The 14,150-nt window shown below is 34.9% G+C and overlaps 2 protein-coding genes across 5 annotated transcripts; one reads left to right on the forward strand and one right to left on the reverse strand.

The window, feature by feature from the left end:
* The first annotated feature begins 353 nt into the window (after positions 1-353).
* On the forward strand, positions 354-3,156 carry LOC131018172 (cytosolic sulfotransferase 5-like). The gene is made up of 2 exons (XM_057946891.1): positions 354-633; positions 2,468-3,156. The coding sequence occupies exons 1-2, from the start codon at positions 354-356 to the stop codon at positions 3,154-3,156; spliced, it is 969 nt and encodes a 322-aa protein (XP_057802874.1).
* Positions 3,157-5,467: 2,311 nt separating this feature from the next.
* Positions 5,468-9,221, reverse strand: LOC131017137 (disease resistance RPP8-like protein 3). Of its 4 annotated transcripts, none has more exons than XM_057945872.1 (4): positions 9,020-9,221; positions 8,793-8,893; positions 7,440-8,192; positions 5,468-7,354 (listed from the first exon to the last, which is right to left on the reverse strand). In XM_057945872.1, exons 3-4 carry the CDS (start codon positions 8,167-8,169, stop codon positions 5,613-5,615), a joined length of 2,472 nt encoding a protein of 823 aa, XP_057801855.1. In that variant the 5' UTR covers positions 8,170-8,192; positions 8,793-8,893; positions 9,020-9,221; the 3' UTR covers positions 5,468-5,612. The 4 variants fall into 4 exon arrangements, with proteins under 4 accessions (XP_057801855.1, XP_057801854.1, XP_057801857.1 ...); XM_057945871.1 differs by having other exon boundaries at positions 8,793-8,928; positions 9,020-9,217; XM_057945874.1 differs by having other exon boundaries at positions 8,793-8,850; positions 9,020-9,194.
* Between the last annotated feature and the right edge of the window lie 4,929 nt (positions 9,222-14,150).

The following is a 14,150-nucleotide window of genomic DNA, read 5'->3' on the forward strand; positions in this document are numbered from 1 at the left end:
GTAGTGAGAATTCATCGAACACAAACCTTTTGTTTCTTCTCAATTTCATGTCCATCTTCGCCCTGAGCTAATTTAATCTAATTCTGAAGTACTACTGCATCTTCTAATATATTAAATATTTTTATATTTATTTTTATGTAATTATTCGTCGCACCTTCAAATACAAAATTCTTGCTCCGCCACTGCTTCATGCTATATTTCCGAATTCCGACTACGCCCTTGCTTTGAGGTAGTTGGGCACTCCGCCCGGCTTTGAGGTAATTATCCCAATTATATATATATAGACCTTATTATATATACAAACCTAAATACGAAACAAACCCCACCCAAAAAATTCTAAGAGATAGAGAAAAATGTCATCTTCAAATTCCTTCCAATGGCCACAACTATCCCAAGACTTCAAAGAGTTCCTCTCCACTCTACCTAGAGAAAAAGGATTCGCAAAAGAACCTCTCTACCTCTATCAAGGTTTCTGGTACGAGGACGTCTTTCTCGAAGGTGCAATTTCAAGCCAAGAACATTTCCAAGCGGAGGATTCTGACGTCTTCGTCGCCTCCACCCCGAAATGCGGCACCACGTGGCTGAAGGCGATCGCGTTCGCTCTACTGAACCGGAGGCGGAACCAAGCCCCGGGCATGATCCGGCCAACGTATGGGTAATTTTTTTTTTTTTTAATTACTCCCTATGTCCACCAAAAGTGTGTTGTGGTTTGGAGGGTATATGCAAGTTTTAATAAATGACCGAGAGAAATGAACCAAAAAAAGTGGATTTGTTAGATAATTAATTTTTTTTTGATCGGGCAAAGTCATGTTAGATGTTAGTAGTTAGTTCCACATCCACTCCAAGAACCACCTTATCTCTCCATTCACCAAAATCCACCTTATATCTCCAATCTCCAATTCGCTCCCAAGAGGGATCGAACCCATGTCACTTTAATTAAGTGAGGACCCGGTGGCCAGTGGACTAAGCCCCCTGGTTTGTTAATGAGTTCAAAATTTTTTAAGGCCACTAATTTAGGGTGCTTTGCAAAATTAGGTCATATTATTTTGGGCTTGCAAATTTAGGCCATTTATTATTAATTTCGGCGTAAATGAGCCACATTTGGGCCCGATCGGACTATAATGTGGCTCACTTGGCCCAAATTTGAAAGCCCGAAAAAATGTGGCATAATTTTGCAAAGTGCCCTAACTTAGTGGCCTACAAAATTTTTTGAACTCAATTAAATGGGTGGCTAACATTTGATTTTCACTATCCATTTCGCATATTCCGCACCATTAACACATTTGAGAATGTATAATGATAATAAGTGTAAATAAAAAAAAATTGAGAAAAATTCAAATAGTGAGATTTTAGATTGTCATGTAGAAGAGAAATTTAATATTTTCCTATTATATAGTATAAGATGTCTTTTTATAAATATATAAATAATTATTGTTATCTTGAGGAACATATATATTTTTTTACACGGTGCATTAGAATATCTTGAGGAACATATATATTCCTACAATTTAATTTCGACCATCCAATGTGTCGTCGAGCAAAGACAATTATTTGTATATTTTAATGTACATTTAAAATATTTTTTAGTTCATTTTTTATTTGTGTTTTTTTAATTATGATTATTTTATGATTTATTTTTACATGTGTATAAATATACCAAATAAAAGAATGAAATAAAATTCCACATCAGCGTTCGGGCTCCAACTGTGAAGTCACGCACGTCTCACATGCAAAATAGCTCGATCAGGCCAAAATGTGACACATTTACGCCAAAATTAATAATAAATGGTCCAAATTTGCAAGCCCAAAAAAATGTGGCCTAATTTTGTAAAGCGCCCTAAGTTAGTGGCCTACAAAAATTTTGAACTCTTAATAAATGGTCAGTAAGGTTTTTTTTGTAAATATTGAATGTTTTGAAAATATATGGGTTATTAGCGCCTAAATACACCAACTTTAGGGGTAGCGTGGTTTTGCACATGAACTTTGAAAGGTTTAAAAAAATATATGAACTTTAATGTTGTAGCAATTTTATCAAAAAATCAATTTCTAGATATTCGAACTCTATATATTTTAAAGGTTTAGAGATGTCTTATACGATATCTTTTAGAGATATCTTGTACGATGTCATTTTTTAAAACGTCCGATGAGTACACGTCGATATTTTGATTCGCCACATCAGCTTTAATTTGAGCAAAACTTGTATTTGTGACAAAATTACTGTACAATATTAAAGTTCATGTGTAAACCCAAAATATAAAATTATGTGCACTAAATTAGAAATACCACACCTTTTTTGGGCAGAGGAATATTATACTTAGGTTATATTTTGTATTTTTTTTCTTCTAATTTTTTATATATAAAATTATAATTTTGTTGCGGTTGGAATTTAATCCTAGATATAAAAATCTGATTTCGCCCTCTCATTTCTGAAATTCTAGCTCCGTCCCTGACCTTACCGCCTCAGGAGACCACCCCCTCCTCTCCAACAACCCTCACGACCTGGTGCCCTACCTCGAGATGGACCTCTACGGCGAAAACAAAGCCCTCGACATCGCCTTGTTCCCCTCCCCACGCCTCCTCGCCACGCACATGCCGTATTCCTCCTTGCCGAAGTTGATCAGGAGCAGCGGCACCAAGTGCAAGATCCTGTACGTGGCGAGGAACCCGAAGGACACCTTGGTGTCGATGCGGCACTTCTATACCAGGGTGAGGATGCTGGACTTGATGTGGGCGGAGTCGTTCAAGCTACTCTGTGAGGGACTGAGCGGCTATGGGCCATTTTGGGATCATATTCTTGGATATTGGAAGCAGAGCTTGGAAAACCCTGATAGGGTTTTGTTCCTCAAGTACGAGGATATGAAGGCGAGGCCGGCCGCGGAGGTGCGCCGTGTGGCGGAGTTCCTCGGCTGCCCTTTCTCAGCGGAGGAGGTGGAAGCTGGGGAGGTTGATCGGATCTTGGAACTGTGTAGCTTTGAAGTTCTCAGCGGTTTGGAAGTGAACAAGAAGGGGAAGCTAATGGTGACTGGTGTGGATAAGAGTGCTTTCTTTCGTCGAGGAGAGGTCGGGGATTGGAAGAATCATTTATCGCCGGAGATGGCGGAGAGGATAGATCGGATTGTTGCTGAGAAGCTTTCTGGGTCAGGATTATTCCTATAAATATTATAATCCTCCAATATATTTCTCTTTGTGCTTTTTAATCCAACAGTCGTGTGGTTAATGTTTAAAGCTAAAGCTTTCACATTCGAACTAGTCCTTGGCCACGCGATATTTATTTATTATAAGAATTTTTTTTTTGGAAAAATATAAGAATTTATTATTATTATTATTATTATTATTATTATTATTATTATTATTATTATTATTATTATTATTATTATTATTATTATTATTATTATTATTATTATTATTATTACTCCAATTGGAATTTCCTAAATGTGTTTTAACTCTTTAAAATTGAGCACTATAATATATAAATAGATTACTTGCGCAAAGAAAATTAGAAAGCACCATTTGGCCAAATATCTTTATTTATGGCCATTATCTTAGGAAGGTTTATAAAAATGAACCATTTTTTTTTCGAGTTTGCAGAATTAGGTAAAAAAATTAAATTTCGGCATTTTTGTGTCATATTGAACCCAATATTTGGCTCAAATGTGATCCAAAATAGCCGTACTAGCTGGACCCAATTGTGGCTCACATGCAGTGCCCAAACTTAAAAGCGTCATATATGCAGTGTCATGTATACTCATTTTTGTAGTAGTGGTTGGTTTGTTTTTGTACGTCCGAATATAATTTGAAGATTTTTGTAATTCTAAATTTGATGTTTTTTTTCTTCAATTTTATGAGTTTTATAAAATTATTCAATAATTAGTGCAAAAATCATCTGTGCTAATTATTAAATAGAATACTGATCAGTAATTATCATGCGCAGAAAAAGAAGAAGAATCGCAGTTAAAAATTTAAGATTATATTTAGATTCTATAACGGCAAACAATGTCGGATGTTGGATAAACTTATACGTGAAAACGAAAATAAGAGAAAGAAATGTTCTACACCCACCTTGTAAGAGCATCCATATATAGTGGAGAGCCAACATGAGCTCTTAAAAGTGGTCCCATCGTATAAGAGTCCACTCTTCATAGTGTTCTTAAATTTTATTTTTTATTTTATTTTTATTTTTTAATATTGTTCTAAATTAATTTTAACATTAAATTTAATAACATAAATTTCATTTAAATTAAAATTTAATATTATATTAATTAAAAAAATATTACAATAATTTTTATTTCTATTTTATCCTTATTCTAAATGCATTTGTAGATTAAAAAAATAATAATTAAAAAGTGAAATGAAAAATTAGAATTAAAACTATTTGAAATTAAGTTACATTAAGTTGATATTGTATTGATCAATTTCAGATTGAAAAATGTAGGATTCTCTATAATGTGTAGTACACTATAAATAGTGGAGTTACACTAAGTTGATATTGTATTCAATCCTACATTGAAAAATGTAGGATTCTCTATAATGTGTAGTACACTATTATAGAGAACAAATTATTCAATAATTAGTGCAAAAATCATCTATGCTAATTATTAAATAGAATAACTGATCAGTAATTATCATGCGCAGAAAAAGAAGAAGAATCACATTTAAAAATTTAGATTCTATAAAGACAAACAATGTCGGATGTTGGATAAACTTATGCCTGAAAGCGAAAATAAGAGAAATAAATGTTCTACACCCACCTTGTAAGAGCATTCATAGTGGAGAGCCAACGTTAGCTCTTAAAAGTGGTCCCCATCGTTTAAGAGTCCACTCTTCGTAGTGGGTGAGCCTCCACTACAATTGAAGAGGAATTCTTGTAGTGGTTCACACTACAATTTAAGTAATGAATTGCAGTATAAATTATCCATTGAGTTCACATTCATATTCCTGTGCTTTTTCTGCTTTTGATAAGTAGCTGTTGGATTTTTCGTTTATACAATTAGTCCCAACATACTTTGATTTGCTGGGGCAAGAACTTTCAAGGGGGAACTTTTGATAAATATATCCCAACATCAAGGGGGACAAACAAAGGATACTAGCAATCCCAACAGAAATGTCATTTAAATTTACAAACACACAAATTAACAACCAAAGGGGAAAATACATAAGGTAGAAAATGTAGCTAGAAACTACCCAAATTGTTGCGCTACCTGTTGATCGTCCTGAATCCGATACCAGATGATGCGCAACAGATACGAAACCGCTATTGACAAGAACAACAAGCAAAGAACATTTAAAATCAACGAACCAAGATAGCAAAGAACGTTGATACAAAGGTATACCGTCAGTTGCTATTAAAATGAAAAGCCAATTTTAAAACTCTCAAACTTCACCATCTGTAGCAATCCCCAGCAAAGTGTTTACACAGTATGCAAGTTGAAGGAATTACAAACCAGTCCTCAAAGAAATAAAAATTAAGAGAAGTAAAATATATTTGAAATAAAAGCTCATAAACATAATTAATGTTGGTGTCTCTCAAGCTTCTCCAAGAGCCATGATCTACATCACAAATTAAGGCCAACAAGCAAAACATACGTAAAAACAATGCAGACACCCGCGCTAGCTCATGGATTGATATTCACGATCCCTATTTTGGAGATACACTTTAATTTCCTCATCTTTGCTGCAATGCTTCTGGTTGTCACCATCTTTATCTCCTTCATGTATGAAAACGACCCAATCCCTTCCGGGAGGGTATCCAGATATGGACAATTATTGATTTCAATTTTCTCGAGCCAAAACATTTCATATCCTCCACATACTACATTTCTCAGATTCCACAGCTCTTCGATGCACAGAACTTCGAGACGAGGCAAGCCGTCGTGCAAGAATTTCATTCGTTGACCAGTGTATGCATTCCGCAATTTGAGATATTTTAGCTCCGGTAACTTCCCGGCTAGTTGTGACATGGGGTCTTCATCAAGACAGCTATTAACCAACGTCAATGATTCTATATTTGGAGGGAAACTTCTTGGAAGCTTCGCAAGGAGTCCATCCAATTTGAGTGTTTTGAGATTGTCTAGAATATGAAGCTCATCCAAACAAGGCATGCTTCTGAAACGATACCCTCTTAAGATTAGGTGTTTAAGACTTTCCAACACAGCCAATGACACAAAGAGCTTGCTTACATCTGAGTTTCCATCCAATTCTTCTATGCCCAATTTCTCAAGAAAACTCAACATTTTTAAGCCTGAGAGCTCATATGTCCAATTATCAACCGTGATGTAGGTTAAGGTCTTCATTTTCTGCAGCGCACCTATCTTCAAAGGCTTCCGGAAAATCACATCTGACAAGTAGAGGTGGTGAAGGCTATGCATTTCCCATATAATATCTGGGATCTCAACCATAAAGTTTTGAGCTATGTCAAGAACCTCGAGGTTTTCCAAACACACCAACGAGTCTGGGAGCTCGTGTATGTAATTGTTTCTCAATCCCAAGTATCTTAATTCAATCAATGTGCCAATACTCTCTCGTAAATTCTTCAGCCCAAAATCTTCCAAGTCAAGTATCTTAAGTTGTTCAAAGCTCTTCCAGTAAGACGGACTAGTGTCCAAGTAGCCGCCTCCATGGAAGAAGAGAGAAACAAGATGTTTATCTTGATCCGTGGAGTGGTTGAACTTGTCTCTGCTACAAATGATAACACGATGATGACGATGACTCTGAGAGGGTTGATTATTTCCATTGTTCCTTAGGATCTCAAGGCCTAGTTTCTCCTCTGCTTTTTGGATGGATAACATGTGTAGCATAGCATTCATGTGATACTTCCTACTCTTTTCCACGACATCAATAACAGATTCATCGATTAAACCATCCAAATATGCTTCATAGTTACATCTTGAATCCACTACTCCACCTGCAGCCCAAATCTGTTTCAACTTTTCTGCTCTCAAAGTTGTATTTTCCTTAAAGAAGGCCATACACATGAAACACGACTCCAGTTTAGGATCCAATTTCTGATAAAACGATTCCAATAACTTCAGTGTCGAACTAAAATCAACGGATTCAAGAAGTTGTTCCCATTCACTCCCTTCTGAGACTTTCTTTTCCGCTAACTGCTTTCCCACCTCTTTTATAGCTAACGGCAGACCACCACATTTTCTCAACATTTGTTTTCCCATATGCTCCAACTTCATTGGGAATTTGTGCTCACCCGTCAATTTATTTCCATGGTTGATCGTTTTCATAAACAATTGCCAGCTTTTATTAGCATCCAAAGGTTTCATCTGATGAGCATCTTTCTCGCCTACATAACTGTATATCTCTATGAGCGTCGTGTGACTTGTGAGCAGCAATCTACTTCCGTTTACTGCTTCGACAAGAACAATACAAAAAGGAACAGTCAGAAGGTTACCGCAGCTCAACTAGATCATAATCAGAAAAACGATACTTACATTCTAGTGGAAGAGCTTTCATGAAAGAGGTCAAGTGCATTTGTTTGGACACGTCGTCAAGAACTATAAGATATCGCTTTCCTCGCAGGTGTTGGCGAAGCACATCTCGGAGCCTTGCGATGTCCATATTCTCCAATGAGGAAGATGCGTGGAGATTCTGAGGATCTTCTACCTGTTGTATTAGTTTGATAAGTAGCCCTTTTATAGTGAAGTCAGCAGAATTAGATACCCAAGCACGACGCTTGAATCGCTCAACGACGGTTGGATGGTTGTATATCTCTCTCGCAAGAGTTGTCTTTCCAATACCAGTCATCCCTTTGATAAGCAGAGTCTTGTAGAATCCTTCCTCACCAACAATCATTGCGCGAAGCAGCATTTCCACATCTTCCTTCAAGCCCACCACATCTACATCATCTTCAACATTTTGTGATGATCTCATGTTGGACTCATCATCATCTCCTAGTTTAAGCATCTTCTTTTTGATCTCTCCAATCCAACTATGGATGGGCTTCGTATAAGAGGTAAAAGGTAGAAGCTCGTAGGCATCATCAACCACGTCGACAAGGTCAGATACCAAAAAATTTAAGCTTCTGCCCTCTTCCAATTTCTTATCCCTCACAATATCCACCATCTCTCTAATCTCTTTGATTATCATTTCCTTTTCCACTTTGCCCTCTCCATCATATACGTCAAGCTTTTGTATCACCGATAAGAGGAGGGCCTCCGACATGATTCCGCTTGGACTAAACTTCCCTAATAGGCAATTTAACAACATTAGTAGTAGTTTAAATTTTTTTATGCCACTATTTTAGGGCGGTTTGCAAAAATATGTCAATTTTTTATTTTTTTTATTTGTAAAAATACACTAATTATTTTAAATTTAGGCATGCGTGAGCTACATTTGAGTCAAATTGAACTATTTTGGACCACATTTGGAACCAAATATAGCTCAAAATGAGGTCTGTAGATGTTGAATCGTGGCCGAATGTGGCCAAAAAATGTCGAAATTTAAAATAATTGGCCTAATTTTGTAAGTTGGAAAAAAATTGGTCTATTTAGTGGCCACACAAAACATTTTACTCACATTAGTAGCTATGAAATAACAAATTCCAACAAATTGATAAATTATTAGTATAGGAAAAAATGATTTAGATTGAATAGAATTTACTCAAGCGAAGGATTTCAAAAATCTGACTCTATATAAGAACATAATCACGTGGAATTTAATTTTTGATATAGTAGAAAACATCATAAACACGTGAATTCTAAAATTAATCTTTTTTTTTTGAGAGAATTCTAAAAAATTAGATTAATTCTAAAATTAATCTAATTTACGGAAAAGGAAATAGTTACCCTTTTGTGATTTCTCTCTTCTTATCTTTGCTCGTCTTGATCAACTTTCTATTCAATCCTACTTCTCATGAAATTAGCACATCTTGATCTTCCGATGAATCCTTTGATTTGAAAAGAATTTTACACTATCCTAAAACTTAACAAGGAAGAGACCAAAGACATTGATGAAATTAATATGAAGTGGATTTATCTAAATTAAAGAGAATCAAGAACAAGTAATTAAATACCTTGCTTTCGCAGTTTCGCTTTTATTTTGTTGTATAGATCTTCCGATTCAATCCGGAGTTGTAATTGGAAGAGATTTTGAACATACAAAAAGTGGCCAGAAATGATATGAAGATGAACCTCGAAAAGACTTAAGGCATCTCAACAAGGAAAGGGTTCGATAATCAAAGTCTGATTTGCAATAAACAATTAATTAGTGGTAATCTAAAGCCACATTTCCACGTTAATCCCACATGCGTTGTGCTTATATTCCGGAATAGTTTAATTAATAATGTTTTGAACATAATGTTTCCACTTTCACCCCACATGCATCCTGCTTTTCTCAGCAAACACAAAGTGTTGACTTATTGCTTAGACATTTAAAAAAACAATTTTGAATAGATTTAAGGGGAAATATCACTTTAAACCCCAAACTATTTTCGCACTATCAATTATATCCTGAACTATTGAAAATAATTTTTTAAACCTTGAACTATCAATTGTACCATTCGTTCATTTTTTTAGCTTCAAAAATTCGACGTGGCTCACCGAATACTACAATGTATTTAGAATCATTCTTTTTTCGACCTATATTATATAAAACGACGTGATTATATGCATTCTCATTAAAAATTCAAAGGATAAAAAATGGATAAATGGTACAATTGATACAAAATTGATAATTCAAGATTTAAAAAATTATTTTCAATAGTTCAGGATATAATTGATAGTGCGAAAATAATTTGGGGTCCTAAATAAAATTTAGTACTAGTTGATATTAAATAATTCAATCCGGAGCAATAACCAAGTGTTGCTGGGACAGGGACATTATTGACCAATCCATACGACTCATTTTAGATTATAGTTAAATGATCTAAAAACTCATTATTGTTGGGATTCGAACTCAAAACCATGAATTCATCAAACAATATGATGAATCAATCGTAGATCTTGATGATCTAAGGATTGAAAATGATTCCTATTTTATACAATAAAATGTGTTTTTATTATAGTCATCCCCTATATATATATATGTCTGTGTGTGTATGGTTCTACTGAGAACTACAATTTCGTTAGAATGTTAGGACCATTAAAATTATTGCATTTACTGTAAAAATTAATACATTAAATTTACTTCACTTAAAATAATACTCCCTCCGTCCCATATGCTTAGGCTTGTTTTTCTTTTTTGAATGTCCCATTTATATAGGCTTGTTTCCATAAAAAGTAATGTTTTTTACTCATTTACTATTATATCCCTATTTAATTCTTTAATTTACTCCCACTTTAATACATCATTAAATAATAAATATGGGCATACTAGGAAATTTACTTATATATTTTCATTGCCATTAATGATTTTTCTTAATCTTTGTGAAAATCCCAATCAGCCTATCCATATGGGATGGAGGAAGTAAATTTTTTGCTGCCTTCAGGAATGAAAAATCCATCCACCATAAATCTTAATGATTGAAGTACTGAAAATGGTTATCCGTTCTTATTTTATTTACTTGAACCTCTCCTTATAGGAATGAGCTAAAATAAAAACTTATTTTAAAATATAAAATAGGAACCATTTTAATTAAAATTCGAAAGACTAATATAAATATTATGATGAATTGGGATAAGTAAAGAAGACCTATATATTAGTGATAGATATAGGTAAAAATATCACATTCGAAATTCATGCACAATTAAAAACAAATAAAGACCATCTTTTTGAGTAATAAATTTTCACTATAACAGATATGAGTTCATATACTTTATATTACTTTACATTATAATCTTACGATATGAGGTCGAAATATAACACCACTTATCCCGTATTGTGTGCCAAACGAGCCTTATTAAGAGAATAGTAAACCAAGAAGAAATAAGGTATTATCCTTTGTATTTTGGCTGCTAAATTATGTAGATGGGATAGTGCCAATGGCGTATTCGTAATCGTAGTTTTGTGACATGGATATATCCCAAAATTGGAAATGCAGCTTATCAGTTATCACACCTTTTGTCACCTTACATTCTTTTACCTTTTTACTTTGTTACTTTTGGGGGTTCTATATATCTCAGTGACAACCATCACACTAGCTAGAAACAACCATCACAGTGACAAAATGGTAAGCTTTATTTGATTTCTTGGTTTTCGTATGAAAGTTTGCGTATTTTGTATTAATGCAGCTCTTTAAGGGCCCGTTTGATATGAGTTTAAAAGCAGGATAAGTTAAATTAATATGGATTTATGCAGTGTTTGGTATTATATGCTACTAATATGGTCAACTCCAAGTTTATCCCAAGCTTATTTTATGGGATTAACCCACACTAATTATACCACCCTCCCCATGGGATAAATTTAATACCGATATGTTAAAATCGAAAATTGATACCCTTTTCACGCCAAACGATGCTGTGAGGATACCAATATCTCCATCTTATTTTCAGATTTGAGGACACGAATGTCTTTTGGTAAAATATGTGGGGATAATTTAGATATTTGATATGTTAATCCAACATATTCCAATGGATACCAAACACTTTTTGGGATTAATTACCAATGATATCAAACACCCATATGAGATTAGAAATCATGACTAATCCACACTAAATTATTATGATAATTTATATCCTGATTAATCCAATACTGAAAACCAAACGGGCCCTAAGAATTGTTCCATCTCCTATTTCATTGTTGTTATTCTAACATCTATACTATATTAAAAAAGGAATTTTCAATTTCAAATTGATTTCAAATCAATTTCAAAATTAAGTGGCGCCAATTTTGTAGTTAGAATAAAATTGAAGGTTTATTTATAAGCTATACATCTTTTTTTTTTCTTTTTCTTTAACTTCTTATTTTTCTATTTTATTTCTTTTTTAAAATTGTGAAATTCGACTAATTATAAAATATTTGATATGCATATCAAATTAAAGATCATCATAAGAGCTTTAATTTGATATATGTTATGTAAATATTGGATTTAAAATATAAAAATTATATTTATTTAAATTAAGATTAAAACTTAAAAAAATTCTCTCTCATCTCTCCTCTTTTTCTTTGAATAAATCTATTTTTTTCAATTATCTTTCAACTTATATTGTTTTCTTTTTTCACAATATCATTTTTTATTAATATGAATTATTCTTTATTATTTTTATATTAAACTAAAATATATTTATCTTAAATTATAGTATTTTTAATTATATTTAGAATTTTTATATAATAATCAAATTATAATCAATTTTATATATAATAAAATATAAAAATATTTTTCGTGCGTTGTGTAGAGGCTAAAATCTACAATTGAGATTGACGTCTGCACGTCCGGATAGATTGGGCACTAGCAACCTGTCAACACAAGAACACGTAAGAGCCCTAGGTTGAGCACCGGGTGGGGGTGTCGACCGTAGAGCCTCCGACGCTCAAGTCAGTATCGGAATAAGCAAAATAGAATGATAAGCGAATTGAAATAGAGAGAAAGGCAGGCTGGAGTATGCGGTGACTCCAGGCTGTAAGCGGCGTCGGAGGGTGGAAACGGTGACAGTGTGTTGTGATAATGGAATATGGAAGGCGGAGATAGGCCAAGTTGGCTAGGCGGCGGAGTAGAGAGAATTCAAAGAGTCGAGAGCAAGTAGGATTTCGTCGTGTCCTTTGTAACCTAGTCAGTCTGTCTATATAAAGGGCAGCCAGCCGCTAGGGTTTTACAAGCTGACCTTATCCGTCCACGCTTTCCACTTCCAAGTTGTTGCGATTTGGACGGGATCATAAAGATTCATCCTTTGACTGTGTCAGTTTGGCGAAAGATATTTTTTAGGGTTGATGGCTAGGTCATGTGACTTCGTCAACAAGGTGGGCGGTAACCCTTGGGCCGGATGTGATACCTCCAGCCTGGTTATCGATTCAAGTTGATCTATAGCTTCTTGGGCTAGATGGACCAATATGCTTGACTGACTGGGCCTCTTAGGGTCGTGCCAGATTGGCGAGCTAACTTGATGGGTTTGGGCCAAGTGCGATTTATCCAACCGGACTATTGAGACAAGTTGGACTTGAAGTTTGTCGGGCTGGATTGACCGGGCTGTTTAGCTCATTGGTCCAACTTGAAAGATTAATTGGGTTGGATTGACCAGGTTGCTTGGCTTGCTGAGCCAGCCTGGAGTGCTGATTGGATACGGGTCATGTTGACGAATTTTGCCCACTACAGTTAGCCCCCCACTCTACAATTAGAATTTTCTAATTGGAGAGTCATTATAGCTATTCCGTAGAGGTGAATGTCTCGGAACGTCGGGTTGTCTCAGTTGGTATAACCAATCGGTTTGTAGAAAAATTCACGTCAGTCTTTCAAAGTAGACGGCGTGGACAAGTTCGGATTTTTAAATGCCAGCTTGTAAATATGTGAGTCAAGTTGGATCGGTTTGCCAACGTGGGATTTGGTACTTCATAAGCTTGGAGTGATTGATCAATCTTGAAGTTTATTTTTTTTGAAATACAGCTTGTAGAGCTTTGGAGCGCTTCACCAGCTTGGGGGTTTCTTTTCCCTTTGTTCTTTTGAAATTTGGAGCTTGATAACTTAAAATAGGTAAGTAGCTTTCGGCTTGGAATTTTGAAATAGGCAAATTTTTAACTACTCCAGCCTTTAATTGTTCCAGCCTGGTTGGTTTGTCGAAATACTCGGCTGCTTCCAGTTTGGAGTTTCGAACCTTAATTTTCAATAGGTAAGTATTTATTGGCTTGAAATTTTGAAATAGGCAAATTTTTAATTGCTCCAGCCTGGCTGGTGTGTCGAAATACTCAACTGCTTCCAGCTTGGAGTTTCGAACCTTTTCATATTTTACTCCAACTAGGCTTATTTTGAAATAGGCAAATTTTTAATTGCTCCAGCCTGGCTGGTTTGTCGAAATACTCAGTTGCTTCCAGTCTGGAGTTTCGACCCTTTACATTTTTGCTCCAACCTGGCTTATTTGTTGAAATATTTCACTGCTCCAGCTTGTATGCCATATATTGAATTCAATTTTGCAATTTGTCTCAACTCCAGCCTGACTTTGTTTAGTCGAAATTCGCAACCTGATTGCTCCAGTCGAAATTTGTTCAGTCGAAAATAGGCAAATGGTTCTATTTACTGCAGCCTGGCTCATTTATCGAGACAACTAATTGCTTCAGCC

Source organism: Salvia miltiorrhiza, chromosome 3 (assembly GCF_028751815.1).
Source record: "Salvia miltiorrhiza cultivar Shanhuang (shh) chromosome 3, IMPLAD_Smil_shh, whole genome shotgun sequence".
Classification (NCBI taxonomy): Eukaryota; Viridiplantae; Streptophyta; class Magnoliopsida; order Lamiales; family Lamiaceae; genus Salvia; species Salvia miltiorrhiza.

Excerpts from the sequence above, each read along its gene's own strand:
- LOC131018172 (XM_057946891.1), top strand. The coding sequence starts at position 354 with ATGTCATCTTCAAATTCCTTCCAATGGCCACAACTATCCCAAGACTTC. Across the intron at positions 634-2,467 it reads GAGGCGGAACCAAGCCCCGG|ACCACCCCCTCCTCTCCAAC; the intron begins GCATGATCCGGC and ends CCGCCTCAGGAG.
- LOC131017137 (XM_057945872.1), bottom strand. The coding sequence starts at position 8,169 with ATGTCGGAGGCCCTCCTCTTATCGGTGATACAAAAGCTTGACGTATAT. Across the intron at positions 7,355-7,439 it reads GAAAGCTCTTCCACTAGAAT|TAAACGGAAGTAGATTGCTG; the intron begins GTAAGTATCGTT and ends TTGTCGAAGCAG.